The sequence below is a fragment of the Anolis sagrei genome, chromosome X (assembly GCF_037176765.1).
Source record: "Anolis sagrei isolate rAnoSag1 chromosome X, rAnoSag1.mat, whole genome shotgun sequence".
NCBI lineage: Eukaryota > Metazoa > Chordata > Lepidosauria > Squamata > Dactyloidae > Anolis > Anolis sagrei.
Window position 1 is genome coordinate 109,818,089 of NC_090034.1, and position 18,173 is coordinate 109,836,261.

General features: G+C 40.3%; 1 protein-coding gene across 1 annotated transcript in view; it reads right to left on the reverse strand.

Moving 5' to 3' along the window:
* The window catches only part of LOC132780498 (rho guanine nucleotide exchange factor 1), a 66,615-nt gene that overhangs the window by 4,920 nt on the left and 43,522 nt on the right, over positions 1–18,173 (reverse strand). The window contains exons 18-31 of the mRNA XM_067461194.1: positions 17,654–17,800; positions 17,239–17,321; positions 16,969–17,094; positions 14,279–14,393; positions 13,739–13,839; positions 11,558–11,635; positions 10,136–10,211; positions 9,792–9,959; positions 7,716–7,803; positions 5,381–5,491; positions 2,884–2,957; positions 2,586–2,762; positions 1,037–1,207; positions 732–871 (exon numbers count right to left, since the gene is read on the reverse strand). Of these exons, the coding sequence (XP_067317295.1) occupies positions 732–871; positions 1,037–1,207; positions 2,586–2,762; positions 2,884–2,957; positions 5,381–5,491; positions 7,716–7,803; positions 9,792–9,959; positions 10,136–10,211; positions 11,558–11,635; positions 13,739–13,839; positions 14,279–14,393; positions 16,969–17,094; positions 17,239–17,321; positions 17,654–17,800 (1,655 nt within the window). The remainder of the gene's footprint in view (positions 1–731; positions 872–1,036; positions 1,208–2,585; positions 2,763–2,883; positions 2,958–5,380; positions 5,492–7,715; positions 7,804–9,791; positions 9,960–10,135; positions 10,212–11,557; positions 11,636–13,738; positions 13,840–14,278; positions 14,394–16,968; positions 17,095–17,238; positions 17,322–17,653; positions 17,801–18,173) is intronic.

Genomic DNA, 18,173 nt, shown 5'->3' on the forward strand with positions numbered 1-18,173 from the left:
TCCACCCTCTTTCTCACTCTCTTTCTTTCTTTCCTTCTCTCCTTCCTTCCCCCTTTTTCTTTCCCTCCCTCTTTCTCTCCTTTCTTCCTTCTCTACCTTTCTCTCATTCCTTTGCTCCCTTTCTTTCCTTCCTTCCCTTTCCTTCCTTCCTTCCTTCCTTCCTTCCTTCCTTCCTTCCTTCCTTTCTTCTCTCCTTCCTTCCTTCCCCCTTTTTCTTTCCCTCCTTCTTTCCCTCCTTTCTTCTCTACCTTTCTCTCATTCCTTTGCTCCCTCTTTCCTTCCTTCCCTTTCCTTCCTTTCTTCTCTCCTTCCTTCCCCCTTTTTCTTTCCCTCCCTCTTTCTCTCCTTTCTTCCTTCTCTACCTTTCTCTCATTCCTTTGCTCCCTCTTTCCTTTCCTTCCCTTCCCTTTCCTTCCTTCCTTCCTTTCTTCTCTCCTTCCTTCCCCCTTTTGTTTTCCTTCCTTCTTTCCCTCCTTTCTTCCTTCTCTACCTCTTTGCTTCCTTCTCCCTTTCCTTCCTCTTCCAGACACTAAACGCCTATGGATGCAGCCTAGAATAATCGCATTGGCCTTTTCCGCTGCTGCATCCCACTCTTGGCTCACGTTCTGTCATATAGAGTATCTCACGATTGTGAAGCCATGGCTAGATGCCTTTCCTCCCTTTGGACTCCTCCTCTGGCGTAATCGCCTTGGCCTTTTCTGCTGCAGCATCACTACTGGGCGAGGCCTCACCTTGAGTCCCAGGACGGCGTCTTCCAGGAGGCGCAGGTGGTGCTTGAGCCCGTCCGACTGTTGGAGGGAGAGGACCAGCGGGGAGGGAGGGGCCTCTTTCTCGGGGGCTTCGGGGACCCAAGGCGGGTCCTGGGACCCTCCTGCAGATTGGGGGGGGGGGGGGGACACAAACAGAGGCCCACTTACTCCATTGCTCAACCCAAGGTTTAGTTAAGTAACGGACATGACGTCACACGGGATTTCCTCCTGGAATCGCCTTGGCCTTTTCTGCCGCTGCCCCATGCCGTTCTCCCGCCGCCTCTCACCTGGAGGTCTCCTCCGTCCACCTTCCGCCTCCGTGGGGAGCGCTGCCCCCTCCCACTCCTCTTCTCCTTCTTTGTGGGGGGCACCGTTTTCAGGGGGCCCATTGTTGGCGTCCGCAGGGAAATCCCCCTCGCCCTCCTCCGGGATCTGAAGCAGCCGCTTCAAGGCCGAGACTGGGGATGGAAGCAAGGGTGGCGTGAGATGGAGGGAGGGCAGGAGGAGCCTCTGTCGGGAGGGATCGGGTGGTGCATTCCTAGAATGAGGTTGGACTGGAAGGCCTTTGGGGGATCCCTAGAACTCTATAATATATCTATGATCTCTCTCTCAATTGTATCTATCTATCTATCTATCTATCTATGGCTGGATGGCCATCTGCTGGGAGGGATCGGATGGTGCCTTCTTCCATTTATAATATAGTAATGTAATATAATAATACAATTGTAAAATTACAATAATATAATAATAAATATATTCCATTATAGCAGAAGTGGGTTGGGCTGGATGAGAACTCTATAATATATCTATGATATCTCTCTCAATTGTATCTATCTATCTATGGCTGGATGGATATCTGTCGGGAGGGATCAAATGGCGCCTTCTTCCATTATGGCAGAAGGGAGTTGGGCTGGATGGCCTTTGGGGGGCCCTTCCAACTAGAATTCTATGGCACACCTATCTATCTATCAGTTATATCTATCTATGGCTGGATGGATATCTGTCGGGAGAGATCGGATGGTGCTTTCTTACAGTATGGCAAAAGGGGGTTGGACTGGATGGCCTTTGGGGACCCCTTCCAACTCTGGGATTCTATAATATATTAACATTTATATACACACAAATAACCTATGTATAATTATCTATGGCTGGCTGGATGGCCATCTGCCGGTAGGAATCAGATGGTGCTTTCTTACAGTACAGCAAAAGGGGTTGGACTGGATGACCTTTGGGGGTCCCCTAGAATGCTATCATATATCTATGGTATCTCTCTCAATTGTATCTATCTATCAATGACTGGATGGGCATCCGTTGGGAGGGATCGGATGGTGCCTTCTCCCATTATGGCAGAAGGGGGTTGGACTGAATGGCCTTTGGGGGGTCCCCTAGAATTCTATAATATATATATGGTATCTCTCTCAATTGTATCTATCAATGACTGGATGGGCATCTGTCGGGAGGGATCGGATGGTGCCTTCTCCCATTATGGCAGAAGGGGGTTGGACTGGATGGCCTTTGGGGGCCCTTTCCAACTCTGGGATTCTATAATATATTAACATTTATATACACTCACACATAACCTATGTATAACTATCTATGGCTGGCTGGCTGGATATCTGTTGGGAGGGATCAGATGGTGCTTTCTTACAGTATGGCAAAAGGGGGTTGGACTGGATGGCCTTTGGGGGTCCCCTAGAATTCTATAATATATCTATGGCCTTTGGGGGTCCCTTCCATCTCTGGCTAGATGGCCATGAATGGACTGGGCGGTACCTGCACCCCTTAGGGCAAAACGAAGGGGTCAGGCTGGATGCCCTTTGGGGGGCCCCCCCTTACCTCTCTCCTGGGCGGCGCTGGCCAGGGCAGCTTGACCGGCCGGGCGGGGCTTGTAGAAGGTCAGGATGTCGGCCAGGAACTCCTCCATGGCTTTGCCCAGATGCCGCTTGCGGCCCAGGACCACGGGCCCCCCGCGCTCCTCGAACTCGGTCCCTTCGGCCCCGTCCTTCTCTCTCTCTGGGCGGAGACAGGGGGGGGCACACGTCACTCTCCGGCCCCTTCGTCCCCCTTTCAGGGGTCCAAAGCCCCCCCCCCCCGTCCCCCATCCCGGAATGGACTCCCCAGGGGGCAAACCCACCTTCGGCCGGAAGACCCTCCTCTTCCTTCAAGGGCCCCCCATTCTCCGTCCCGGAGAGGAGACCCTCGGGGTCGCTGGCAAAGGAAGGCAGAGCAGTTACAGCCAAGCATCCAACCCCATCAATACGGGATCAATTCAGAGATTGATCGGCAGCAGCGTCATCTTATGATTATTGTATATAGTAATACAGTAATACAATATAATAATAATATTTTTTAAAATAAATTTTATTGAATTATATAATCATAAAGATATAATAATAATGTTTTAATACAACAATAATAAACTGCATTATAATAATATTGTAATATAATAAAATAATATAGTAATATAATGTTATTATTATATACATATATCACTATGGTAATATAATAACATGATATAATAGCTAATAATGTAATATGACATTATAATAGAATAAAATAATAAAATATAATAGTAAATAGTCATAATGATTCCCTCTCGGGGTGAGAAAAGCGGTATAGAAATACTGTAAATAAATAATAATAATAACATAGTAATATAATAAGTACAAAGATAATGAATAATAATATTATATTAAGATAGTAAGAGAATAATATACAATACTATGGAAATAATTATATCAGTACTATGGTAATAATTATATAATAATAAAATAATGATAATATAATAATGTAATTATATAATAATAACAAAGGGTAGTATTAATATTTTAATACAATAACAATAATAAACTGTAATATAATATTTAATATAATAAAATAAAATAATATAGTAATACAATATAATAATAATATTTTAATATAATAAATAAATAAATAAATAATAATATTGTAATATAATAAAATAATATAGTAATACAATAGAATAATATTTTAATATAACAATAATAAACAAATATAATATTGTAATATAATAAAATAATATAGTAACACAATATAATAATAATACTTTAATATAACAATAAGCTAATATAATAATATTGTAATATAATAAAATAATATAGTAATACAATATAATATCTTAATATAACAATAATAAACGAATATAATAATATTGTAATATAATAAAATAATATAGTAATACAATATAATTATAACAATAATAAACGAATATAATAATATTGTCATATAATAAAATAATATAGTAACACAATATAATAATAATACTTTAATATAACAATAAGCTAATATAATAATATTGTAATATAATAAAATAATATAGTAATACAATATAATATCTTAATATAACAATAATAAACGAATATAATAATATTGTAATATAATAAAATAATATAGAATATTATATAATAATACTTTAATATAATAATAAACTAATATAACAATATTGTAATATAATAAAATAATATAGTAATCCAATATAATAATAATATTTTAATATAACAATAATAAACGAATATAATAATATTGTCATATAATAAAATAATATAGTAATATAATAATATATATTACTATGGTAATATAATAACAAGATATAATAGTCATTATGATAGAATAAAATAATATGTAATAGTAACAAATAGTAATAATAACATAGTAAAATAATAACTACAAAGATAATGAATAGCAATATTACTTTAAGGTAGTAAGGGAATAATATAATATACAATACTATGGTAATAATTATCTAACAATAAAGTAATAATAATATAGTAATATAATAATTATATAATAATAACAATAATAAACTATAATATAATAATATAGTAATATAATAATATAATAATATAATATAATTATACTATATATTACTATGGTTATATAATAACAAGACATAATAATAACTAATAATGTAATATGACATTATGATAGAATAAAATAATATGTAATAATAACAAATAGTAATAATAACTACAAAGATAATGAATAGCAATATTACATTAAGATAGTAAGAGAATGATATAATATACAATACTATGATAATAATTATATAATAATAAAATAATGATCATATAATAATGTAATTATATAATAATAACAATAATAATATTTTAATACAATAACAATAACAACCTGTAATATAATATAATATAATAAATATAATATAATACAATAAATTTAATAAAATAAAATAATATAGTAATACAATATAATTATAATATTTAATATAACAATAATAAACTAATATAATATTGTAATATAATAAAATAATATAGTAATATAATACAATATAACAATAATAATATATTACTATGGTAATATAATAGCAAGATATAATAGTAACTAATAATGTAATATGACATTATGATAGAATAAAATAATAATATGTAATAGTAACAAATAGTAATAATAACATAGTAAAATAATAACTACAAAGATAATGAATAGCAATATGACATTAAGATAGTAAGAGAATAATACAATACTATGGTAATAATTATATAATAATAATAATAATAATAATAATAGTACATCATTCCCTTTCAAGTGGGTCTTGTGACAGGCCCTTGGGGCTCGAAAGGGACCCCCCAAAGGCCAAGGAGCCCCCCACTTACTAGCTGGGGCTGGGGGGCGAGGTCCGGTTAGGGACGGAGAGCCGTGGCTTCGTCCGGCCGGAGTGGGGCAGCTTCAGGACGCCGGCCGTGTCGCTGATCATTTTGCACCAGCTGCAAAGGAAGAGAATTCGGGAGCCACGAAGGGTCAGACTAGATGACCTCTAAAGGACCCTTTCCTTGTTGGATCCTATGATCCCCATGCAAAGCAAAAGTAAACAAAGTTCTGCACAGTATCACTCCCAGAATGCCCTCAGACTGCAGGAACCAGCCATGTTGCTAGGAGGATGATGGGAGTTGTAGTACCTGCTCTGGCTTTACATTACATCAGTCATCATAATTTGGTAAACACAGCCAGCTTTACTTGTCTTGTTAGCTATATATAATATTATTGTTATTATGTTTATGTATATCCCTTACTATCTTAATGTCATATTGCTATGGGAGTTGTAGTACCCGCTCTGGCTTTACATTACACCAGTCACCACAATTTGGTAAACACAGCCAGCTTTACTTGTCTTGTTAGCTATGTATAATATTATATAATATTATTGTTATTATGTTTATGTATATCCCTTACTAGCTTAAGGGATGATGGGAGTTGTAGTACTCACTCTGGCTTTACATTATATCAGTCATTTGGTAAACACAGCCAGCTTTACTTGTCTTGTTAGCCAAGAAATATGGTGTAACATAATATATATTATATAATATTATTGTTATTATGTTTATGTATATCCCTTACTAGCTTAAGGGATGATGGGAGTTGTAGTACCCACTCTGGCTTTACATTATACCAGCCATTTGGTAAACACAGCCAGCTTTACTTGTCTCGTTAGCTAAGTAACATGGTATAACATAATATATATTATGCAATATTATTGTTATTATGTTTATGTATATCCCTTACTAGCTTAAGGGATGATGGGAGTTGTAGTACCCACTCTGGCTTTCCATTATATCAGTCATTTGGTAAACACAGCCAGCTTTACTTGTCTTGTTAGCCAAGAAACATGGTATGACATAATATATATTATATAATATTATTGTTATTATGTTTATGTATATCCCTTACTAGCTTAGGGGATGATGGGAGATGTAGTACCCACTTTGGCTTTACATTATATCAGTCATTTGGTAAACACAGCGAGCTTTACTTGTCTCGTTAGCTAAGTAATATGGTATAACATGATATATATTATGCAATATTATTGTTATTATGTTTATGTATATCCATTACTAGCTTAGGGGATGATGGGAGTTGTAGTACCCACTCTGGCTTTACATTATATCAGCCATTCGGTAAACACAGCCAGCTTTACTTGTCTTGTTAGCCAAGAAATATGGTATGACATAATATATATTATGCAATATTATTATTATGTTTATGTATATCCATTACTAGCTTAAGGGATGATGGGAGTTGTAGTACCCGCTCTGGCTTTACATTATATCAGCCATTTGGTAAACACAGCCAGCTTTACTTGTCTTGTTAGCTAAGTAATATGGTATGGCATAATATATATTATTCAATATTATTGTTACTATGTTTATGTATATCCCTTACTAGCTTCAGGGATGATGGGAATTGTAGTGAGAATTCTAGCAAATAATAATTCAATTTAATGGCTGGAATGACCATCATGTTTATAGGATGATGGTGATTATGATTATATTTATTTATACTCTGTTTTCTCTCCTCAAAGGGGATGATGGGAGTTGTAGTGTTCATTGTGACCTTTAAAAAATGATGGGTTACAGAGTGGCTAGGGAATTATAGACAATTATGGAATTATGTACTTTGCAATAGGGACAATAGGGAATTATGTACTTTGCAATACACAAAACTAGAACTAGGAGATGATGGTGACTGGCCATCCTGCATAAAGGATGATGGGAACTGTAGTGCCCATTCCAGCTAAAAGATGTATGTCTGCTGGTCACAATGGCATCATAGAAGGTCTATAGTTTGCAATATTAAATAGGGGGTGGGGATTATGGTGACTGGGGATGATGGGAACTGTAGTGCCCATCCCAGCTTTAAAGGATTATGGCCACAATGGCAAGGAAACAACAGAAACTACACTTTGTAATGCAACATAGGGGATGATAGTGACCGGTCATTGCTGCTTAGGGGATGATGGGAGTTGCAATGACTATTGGGTAGGGAATTATAGGAGTTTTCCTTGCCATTCCAGCAAAGGGATTGTGGTCACTGGCCATCCAACTAGGGGATGATGGGGTGGAGGGTGACCATTAGTGGTGATGCTGGGCAGGGGATGATGGGTTCTGTTATCCCCCCCATAAAAGTGGCTTTTCCCCAGCTTCGAAGTCTTACTTCTTCCTTTCGGAGACGGTCTGGGCCACCAGTTCGTAGATCTGCGCCCCGTTTTCCCAGCTGAAGATCACATAGAAGGCCCGGATATCTAAAGGCAAGGAGAGAAAGGACGCAATCTATATATAAAAACTATAGGTTTATGAAGGGTAAGGCTGGCAAGGGGACCCCAAAGGTCATCTAGACTCGAGCCTATTGGGACACTTCATTAAGATATAAGTTCATGAAGAGTTCATGAACCTAGACTATGAAGGAGACCCCAAAGGTCATCCAGTCTAACCTCATTCGGTCCTTAAGGACAGAAGGTATGAACACTAGACTTGGAAGGGGACCCCAAAGGTCATCTAGACTGAGCCTAGGCTTAGGAAGGGGACCCCAAAGGTCATCCAGTCCAACCTCATTCAGTCCTTAAGAAGGAGATAGGGTTATCGCCTTCTTAACCCCATTTGGTTCTTAAGAAGGACATAGGGTTATGAATGATAGCCTTGAAAGGAGACCCCAAAGGTCATCTAGACTCAAGACTATTGGGCCACTTCATTAAGACAGAAGTTCATGAAGCCTAGGTTTGGGAAGGGGACCCCAAAGGTCATCTAGACTGGAGCCTATTGGGCCACTTCATTAAGATAGAAGTTCATGAAACCTAGACTATGAAGGAGACCCCAAAGGTCATCTAGACTGAGCCTAGGCTTGGGAAGGGGTCATCCCAAAGGTCATCCAGTCTAACCCCATCTGGTCCTTAAGAAGGACATAGGGTTATGAATTATAGGCTTGGAAGGGGACCCCAAAGGTCATCTAGACTCAAGCCCATTGGGTCACTTCATTAGGATAGAAGTTCATGAAGAGTTCATGAAACCTAGACTATGAAGGAGACCCCAAAGGTCATCTAGACTGAGATTAGACTTGGGAGGGGACCCCAAAGGTCATCTAGATTTGAGCCTATTGGGTCATTTCATTAAGACAGAAGTTCATGAAGCCTAGACTTGGAAGGGGACCCCAAAGGTCATCTAGACTGGATCCTATTGGGCCATTTCATTAGGATAGAAGTGCATGAAACCTAGACTATGAAGGAGACCCCAAAGGTCATCTAGACTGAGCCTAGGCTTGGACAGAGGACCCCAAAGGTCATCCAGTCTTAAGAAGGACATAGGGTATGAATGATAAGACTTGGGAAGGGACCCCAAAGGTCATCCAGACTCGAGTCTATTGGGCCACTTCATTAAGACAGAAGTTCATGAAGCCTAGACTTGGGAAGGGGTCATCCCAAAGGTCATCCAGTCTAACCCCATTTGGTTCTTAAGAAGCACCTAGGCTTATGAATTATAGACTTGGAAGGGGACCCCAAAGGTCATCTAGACTGGAGCCTATTGGGCCACTTCATTAAGACAGAAGTTCATGAATCCTAGACTATGAAGGAGACCCCAAAGATCATCTAGACTGAGCCTAGAATTGGAAGGGGACCCCCAAATGTCATCCAGTCTAATCCCATTTGGTCCTTAAGGACATAGAGTTATGAATGATAGACTTGGAAGGGGACCCCAAAGGTCATCTAGACTCAAGCCTATTGGACCACTTCATTAGGATAGAAGTTCATGAAGAGTTCATGAAACCTAGACTATGAAGGAGACCCCAAAGGTCATCTAGACTGAGCCTAGACTTGGACAGGGGACCCCAAAAGTCACCCAGTCTAACGCCATCTGGTCCTTAAGGACATAGGATTATGAATGATGGACTTGGAAGGAGACCCCAAAGGTCATCTAGACGAAAGTTCATGAAGCCCAGGCTTGGAGCAGTGGACCCAAAGGTCATCCAGTTTAACCCCACTCGGTCTCAGGAGTCTGCCAAGTTTGGCTCAATTCTATTGTTGGTGGGGTTCGGAATGCTCTTTGATTGGAGCTGAACTATAAATCCCAGCAACTACAACTCTCAAATGACAAACTCAACCCCCCCTCAACCCCACCAGTGTTTACATGTGGGCGTATGGGGTATATCTCCCAATGATGCCTGGTATTTATGTCTGGCTGGACGTCTTCCTGTGGGGGGCCAGACCGGCTGACCCTTGGGGTGCCCCTTGGGACTGACCTGTGGCCACTTCTCGGATCATGGCAGAGTTGAGCTTGATGATGGGGCTGAGCATCTGCTTCCCGTCCGGGGTGGGCGTGATGGTCCGGCTGTGGCACTTCAGCACCAGGCGCTCCTCCTGCTTCTGCAGCAGCACCAGGATGTCGTCCAGCAGCAGCACGTGCACCTCTGCCCAGGACAAGGAGCGGTCAAGCGGTCAAGACGGGCACCGGTCAACTTCGGACCAACCTCTGGGAGTTTCGGACCGCAACCCCCACCGTGGTGCCAGTCGGGGGCCCAAAACACCCGGAGGAATGGCCCGAGTTGACCTGCAACTCCCACCCTTCCTTTTTGCACCAACTGACCGATGGACTTGTCCTTCGTGAGTCGCCAGGTCAACGGTCCCTCGCAGACCAGGTTCTTCTTGGTGATATCCGTGTTCTGCAGGAAAGGAAACGCAAAAGGGATCTTCGCAAAAGGAGGAAGGGGCTCCCAAAGGTCAGCCAGTCCGACCCACGTCCACTATATATAAGAGAAGACACCAGCCGATCCCTCCTAACAGATGGCCTTCCAGCCATGGATAGATAGATGGTCATAGATAGGATTGAAAGAGAGTGAGAGATAATAAATATGATTGAGAAAGGTAGGTATGATAGATATAGAATCCTAGAGTTGGAAGGGACCCCCAAAGGCCATCCAGTCCACACTATAAGAGAAGTCACCATCCGATCCCTCCTAACAGATGGCCATCCAGCCATGGATAGATGGCCATAGATAGGACTGAAAGAGAGTGAGAATTGATAAATATGATTGAGAAAGGTAGATATGATATAGAATCTTGGAGAAGGAACCCCCAAAAGCCATCCAGTCCAACCCCCTTCTGCTACACGGAAATACACCATTCAATCCCTCCTGACAGATGGCCATCCAGTCGTAGAATTATAGAATCATGGCGTCATATATATCATAGAATCCCAGGGTTGGAAGAGATCCCCAAAGGCTATCCAGTCCAAACCCGCCCTGTTATAAGGGAAGACACCATCCAATCCCCCCCGACAGATGGCCATCCAGTCATCGAATTATTGAATCATGAACTCCTATATATATATCACAGAATCTTAGGGTTGGAAGGGATCCCCAAAGGCTATCTAGTCCAAACCCGTCCTGCTATAAGAAAATACACCATCTGATCCTTCCCGATAGATGGCCATCCTGTTATAGAAAGATGGCCATAGACATGATTGAAAGAGAGAGATGATAGATAGATATGATAGATATATCATCGAATCCTAGAGTTGGAAGGGACCCCCAAAGGCCATCTAGTCCAACCCAGTTCAGTTAAAACTCCAGAGAAGGAGACTCCATTGGACTTCTAAGCAGTCGATGTTCCATTAGAGTTAGAAGGAACTCCCAGAGGTCATCTAGTCCAACCCCATTAATCTGCAAGACACCATTCGATCCCTCCTGACAGATGGCCATGCAGGCACAGATATGATTGAAAGAGAGAGAGAAGATAGATAGATAGATAGATATGATGGAGAAGGATAGATATGCTAGATATATCACTGAATCCTAGACTTGGAAGGGACCCCCAAAGGCCATCCAGTCCAACCCACGTTAATTATAACCTACAGAGAAGGAGACTCCATTGGACTTCCAAGCAGTCGATGTTCCATAAGTTGGAAGGGACCCCATAGGTCATCTAGTCCAATCAACCCATTCTACCAGACAGTTAAACACCATCTGATCCCTCCTGACAGATGGCCTTCCCAATAAGAATGGCTCACCCTGAACTCGCTCAACAGCGGATCCGTGCTTTGCTTGAGGTTGGAGAGATCCAGGCGCCGCTGGTAGTCTTTGAGTTTCTGAACAGCCGAGAAAGAGGAAAATTGATCAAGGACCAAAAGGAGAATCATAGAAAAGAAGCCCCTTTTTATTGTTTTTAATGTCCCTGGCAAGCCTGAGTTCGTTTTGTGCTATAGCCTTGCAGACCTTTTCCCTACAGGAACTGGCTATTTGTTTGATTTCTTCTTTGGTGATTTCTCCCTTTTTCCACTTCTTGTGCTTGTCTCTTTCGAGTCTTAGCACAGTTAGAAGTTCTTTCGACATCTATTCTGGCTTCTTTGCACTTGTCCTATTTTTTTCCCTCTTTGTTGGCACTGTTTGCAATTGCGACCAAAAGGAGAAAGGGAAAGGAAGCAAAAGGTATAACTTCCTGCATCAGGATCCCTCCACAAATGCCCTGGGTCCGTCCTATGCATTCCTGGGATTTGTAGATCAGCCAAACCACAAATCCTAAGGGTCATCATTATGCAGTCACGGCAACTAAAGCGGAAGCATATCCTCATGAAGGTGTGGTGCGGACAGGCCCAAGGAAGAGACTTCCGGATCAGGAAGTTTATTTTCAATATCGATGTATTTATTATATTTCTCGGCAATATAAGTGTCGTCATGCCATTCGTAAAGACAGATATGGAAATTGCTTCCTTTATATGTGGTATATATTGATCTCTCTCTCTCTCTCTATATATATATAGATAGATATATTTTAATATCTATATCTACATATATACTGACCTATATTGATATATATATTGATATATACATAGAGACATAAATGTATGTGTATATAAGTGTATCTATGTATGTATGTATGTATATCTCTCTCAAGATATGGTATATACTGATATAGATATATTGATATATAGAGAGACGTGTATGTGTGTATATATATCTCAACATGTAGTATATACTGATTTTTCTTATCTATGAAGATCCATTTTGATATCTATATCTATTGATCTATATTGATACATATTGATATGTATCAATATAGATCTATATTGACATACCTATACTGACATATAGAGAGATGTGTATGTGTGTGTATATATATGTATGTATATCTCAACACATAGTATATATTGATCTATTTTGATATCTAGATCTATTGATCTATATTGATATGTATTAATATAGATCTATATTGACATATCTATACTGACATATAGAGAGATTTGTATGTGTGTGTATACATATACATATCTCAACTTGTAGTCTGTGTATACATCTATATAGAGATGTGCATGTGTGTATACTACATCACCATGTAGTATATATTGATCTATATAGATCTGCTTTGATATCAATATTTTTATCTGTATTGATCTGTATCAATTTGATATCTATATTGAATTGATGTATATTGTCTCTATATTGATGTATCTATATTGACATATAGATATATATATGTGTACATTTATCTGTATTGATCTGTATTCATATGTATCAATTTGATATCTATATTGATGTATATTGTCTCTATATTGATGTATCTATATTGACATATATATGTGTGTGTGTACGTTTATCTGTATTGGTCTGTATTCATATGTATCAATTTGGTATCTATATTGATGTATATTGTCTCTATATTGATGTATCTATATTGACATATAGATATATATATGTGTGTACATATATGTGTGTGTGTATATATATATCAACATGTGGTCTGTATATACATATATAGTGAGACAGGTGTATGTGTGTGAATATATATATATATATATATATCAACATGTGATATATATTATATATAGACACGTATATGTATGCTTAGATATGTATATATTGATGTATATTGTCTCTATATTGATGTATCAATATTAACATATAGATATATATGTGTGTGTACATATATGTGTGTGTGTGTATATATATATATATCAACATGTAGTCTGTGTATACATATATAGTGAGACAGGTGTATGTGTGTGAATATATATATATATATATATATCAACATGTGACATATTTTGATATATATAGGTATGTATATGTATGCTTATTGATGGATATATACCTCAATTAAAACGAACCTGCCCTCAAAAAACAACAACAACAAAGGAATAAAGTTCAAATGGTCTTCCTTCCCACTTCCATTGTTTCCTCTGCTTCCTCCTTACCAGGAAGTTGTCCATGTTGCGCACTTCCTGGTTGACGTGGTTGAGGATCTGCCGGCAGCACTCGGCCGCCTTCTCCACTTTCTGCCGCTCCTCGTCTTCCTCTGCAACCCAGGACCCCGAAGAAGTGGGTCAGAGACATAGAACGTTGGAAGGGGCCCCCAAAGGCCATCCAGTCCAACCCCCTTCTTTCTGCCAGGCAGGAAAAGCACCACCTGAGCCCTCCCGACAGATGGCCATCCAGCCTCTGGTTACAAAACCCCCCAGATAATGATGTTGGAAGAGATAATAGAATCTTAGACCTTCCTTTGGTAGAAAAAGCGGCTCAAGACCTTGTCAAACTACATCCTCCAGGACTCCAGAGCATTGAACCAATAATAATAACAATAATAATAATAATGAAGTGCATTTCTAAGAGAGGCAATGAGAGTGCACTCCTTCTGCTTTTCCCTTCCATTACTGGAACCTTGAGTGTCCTCCGGCCTGGCCCAGGTGTATTGCAAAGGGGGGGGGGAGGGGGAGGGGGCGTGGCTTTCTCCTTACCTGTGCATTTGGCGATGTTGTGCAGGAGGAGCGGGTACTTGGTCAGCCTCTGCATCTCAATGGGGATGATGTCCTTCAGCTGCAGGCGGCGGCACTGCGGCTGGCTCTCCGCTTCCTATCATCAATATCAATATTATTATTATTATTATTGCACCATTCTTCAGTTCTAATCAGCTCTATGCTACCCCTCTATTCTGCTTTGGTTAGACCACACCTGGAATACTGTGTCCAATTCTGGGCACCACAATTCAAGAGAGATATTGACAAGCTGGAATGCGTCCAGAGGAGGGCGACTCAAATGATCAAGGGTCTGGAGAACAAGCCCTATGAGGAGCGGCTTAAGGAGCTGGGCATGTTTAGCCTGAAGAAGAGAAGGCTGAGAGGAGATATGATAGCCATGTATAAATATGTGAGAGGAAGCCACAGGGAGGAGGAGGGAGCAAGCTTCCTTTCTGCTTCCCTGGAGACTAGGACCCAATGGGACAATGGCTTCAAACTACAAGGGAGGAGATTCCATCTGAACATGAGGAAGAACTTCCTGACTGTGAGAGCCGTTCAGCAGTGGAACTCTCTGCCCCGGAGTGAGTGTGGTGGAGGCTCCTTCTTTGGAAGCTTTGAAACAGAGGCTGGATGGCCATCTGTCAGGGGTGATTTGAATGCAATATTCCTGCTTCTTGGCAGAATGGGGTGGGACTGGAGGATGGCCCAGGAGGTCTCTTCCAACTCTAGGATTCTATGATTCTAAGTTACTATATGTGTGTGTGTGTCATTTTACATTGCTTCAGTAATCTTCTTCCCTGAATCTACAATTTGGTGATGGATCTGGGCATTATATGTTTTACCCTGTTTCCCCTTCTGCTCCCTCCCCCAAATTGTGCTTCAGTCGTTATATTTATCTTTTTAATGTGCCAAACATACCAAGTTTGTATGAAAATGTGACTCTGTTTCCTGTGCTGGTCAATGACCAAAATAAATGATTTGAAATTTAGATATTATTATTATTATGATTATTATTGCACCATTCTTCAATTCTAATCAGTTTTATGACAAAGTACTATGTGTGTGTGTGTGTATGTGTGTGATTTTACATTGCTTGCATCTCGATTTTTTTTTAATATTTTACTGTCATTGTATGTTGTTTATTTGCATTGCTGTATTGTCGGGTTTGGCCTCATGTGAGCCATCCTGAGTCCCCTTGGGGAGATGGTGGAGGGGTATAAATCAAGATTATTATTATTATTACTATTATTATTATTATTATTTGTGTGTGTGTATATATGTGTGTGTGTGTATATATATATACACACACACACATATGTGTATGTATGTATGTGTTTGTATTGCTGTGGCCAAGTCGGTGTATATATGGGTGTATATATGTGTGTGCATGCGTGTATATATATATATATATATATATATATATATATATGTGTGTGTGTGTATTTTTCTGTATTTATATGTGTATATGTGTGTGCTTGTTTATATGCATATATGTGTGTATATATGTATGTATGTGTATATGTATATGTGTGTGTGTGCTTTCGTGTGTGTCTATGTATGTATGCATATGTATATGAGTGTATGTGTATATATGGGGGTGTATATATGTGTGCATGTGTGTATATGTGGATATATGTGTGTGTATATATTTCTGTATTTTTGTGTTTATATGTGTATATGTATATTGTGTATGTGTGCTTGTGTATATGCATATATGTGTGTTTATATGTATATGTATATGTATGTGTGCATGTGTATATGTATGTGTATATTTGTGTGTGCTTTTGAATATATATGTTTGTGTGTCTATGTATGTGTGCATATGTATATGAGTGTATGTGTATATATGTGGGTGTATATATATGTGCGTGTGTGTATATATGTGTGTGTATATATATGTGTGTGTATATATTTGTGTATTTCTGTGTTTATATGTGTATACATATATTGTGCATGTGTGCTTGTGTATATGCATACATGTGTGTATGTATGTATGGGTATGTGTATATATATTGTGTGTTTGTATGTATGTGTATATATGTGGTTGTATATATGTGTGCGCATATATGTGTATATATTTGTGTATTTCTGTGTTTATATGTGTATATGTATAATGTTTATATGTGTGTGCTTGTGTATACGTATATGCATATATGTGTGTATATATGTATGTATGTGTGCATGTGTATATGTATATATGTGTGTATGTATGTGTGCAAGTGTATATGTATATATTATTTATTTATTAGGGTTTCAAGTTCATTCTGCTGGGGTTTTTGTGTGTGTTTTTAGGGGTGATGGACACTCGTTGGACTGTTAGGTGTATTGTGTCAAATTTCACATCAATTCATCCAGTGGTTTCCAAGTTATGTTTTTTCCCCACAAACAAATATTCCATTTATGTATATATATAGATGAAAAGCTCTTGCAATTCTAAGGCACAACACCCCCTTTTTAAGAAATGTTTGTTATGGGGGGAAAGTGTGTCTTTTCCCCCCATAATACTTCCTTGCACCCCAAAGATGGAAACTAACTGGTTGAAAAACCTAAAAGGGAACCATTGCAGGGAATTGGAGTCCTAGAGAGGCCACCTAGTCCATCCTCCCGAGCAAGGGAGGCTCTGAGCGAAAGCCGTGCTTTGGCCTCCTTAGGGACTAGGACCTTGGTTGAGCAAAAGCCAAGAGGGAGACCTGGATGAACTGGTTGAAGCGGGGCTCCTTCTTCTGCTTGGCCTTCAGCTGCTCCAGCGCAAAGGACTGCCGGCTGCAGAAGCGGGCCGAGATCTTCTGGAACCAGTTCCCTTCGGAGCCGTCAAACTGGGAAGGGAGGAAGGCATCCATCGATGGAGGGAGGGGGCCACGCAGAAGGAGCCCCCGCTCCCGGCCTCTCTTTCCCTCCTCCTTCCCAATCCCCGCCTCGTTCTCTCTCTCTCTCTCTCTCTCTCTCTCTCTCTCTCTCACCCGGGCCAGAAGGGCGCTCCCAATTTCGGACACGATGGAGTTGTTCTCCTCCCGGAGTTTCTTCAGGCTCTCCAGGAAGACTTCTGCCGAAGGAGAGGAAGGAAGAAGGGAAGAAGAGCAACGGTAAACAAAAGGAGGAGGAGAAAGGAGACCAATCGATAGAAATAACAATATAATGTTTCTTTGTGGGATGAACAGGGGGGCACTGGGGGTGCCCTTGGCCCTTGTCCCCAGAAGGGAAGAATGAAAGAAGAGAAACAGTAAACAAAAGGAGGAGGAGGAGGAAGAGGAGGAGGATAAAGGAGACCAATCGAAATAACAATATAATGTTTGTTTGTGGGATGAACAGGGGGGCACTGGGGGGTGCCCTTGCCCCTTGTCCCCAGAGGGCCCCTCCCCTGGCGCTCCCACTCACTGTGCTCGTCGACGAGGTCCTCGAGGGAGGGGAAGATGTTGGCCAGGTCCCTCTCGCTGAAGAACCCCTCGGCCAACAAGGGCTGGTAGAAGACCTCCAGCAGGACCCGCAGCATGCGCAGGTGGGCGTGCTCCGTGATGAACAGCTCTGACGGGGGAGGAGGAGGAGGAGACACGCCCTCAGCACACCACCGCCTTCTACCTTGGACAAATCCAGGGTTCTACAGCCCTGGTTCTCATCTAGCCATCCATCCATCTATCCCTCCCAGCTTTCTCTCTCCTATCTATCTATCTATCTATCTATCTATCTACCTACCTACCTACCTATCCATCCATCCATCCACTCATCCATCCATCCATCCCCCCACCCACCCATCCATCCATCCCTTCCATCTATCCCTCAAATCTCTCATCCATCCATCTACTCATCCATCTATCCATCCCTCCTTCCCTCCCTCCCTCCCTTCTATCTAGCCCTCAAATCTCTCATTTGTCCATCCATCCATCCATCCATCCATCCA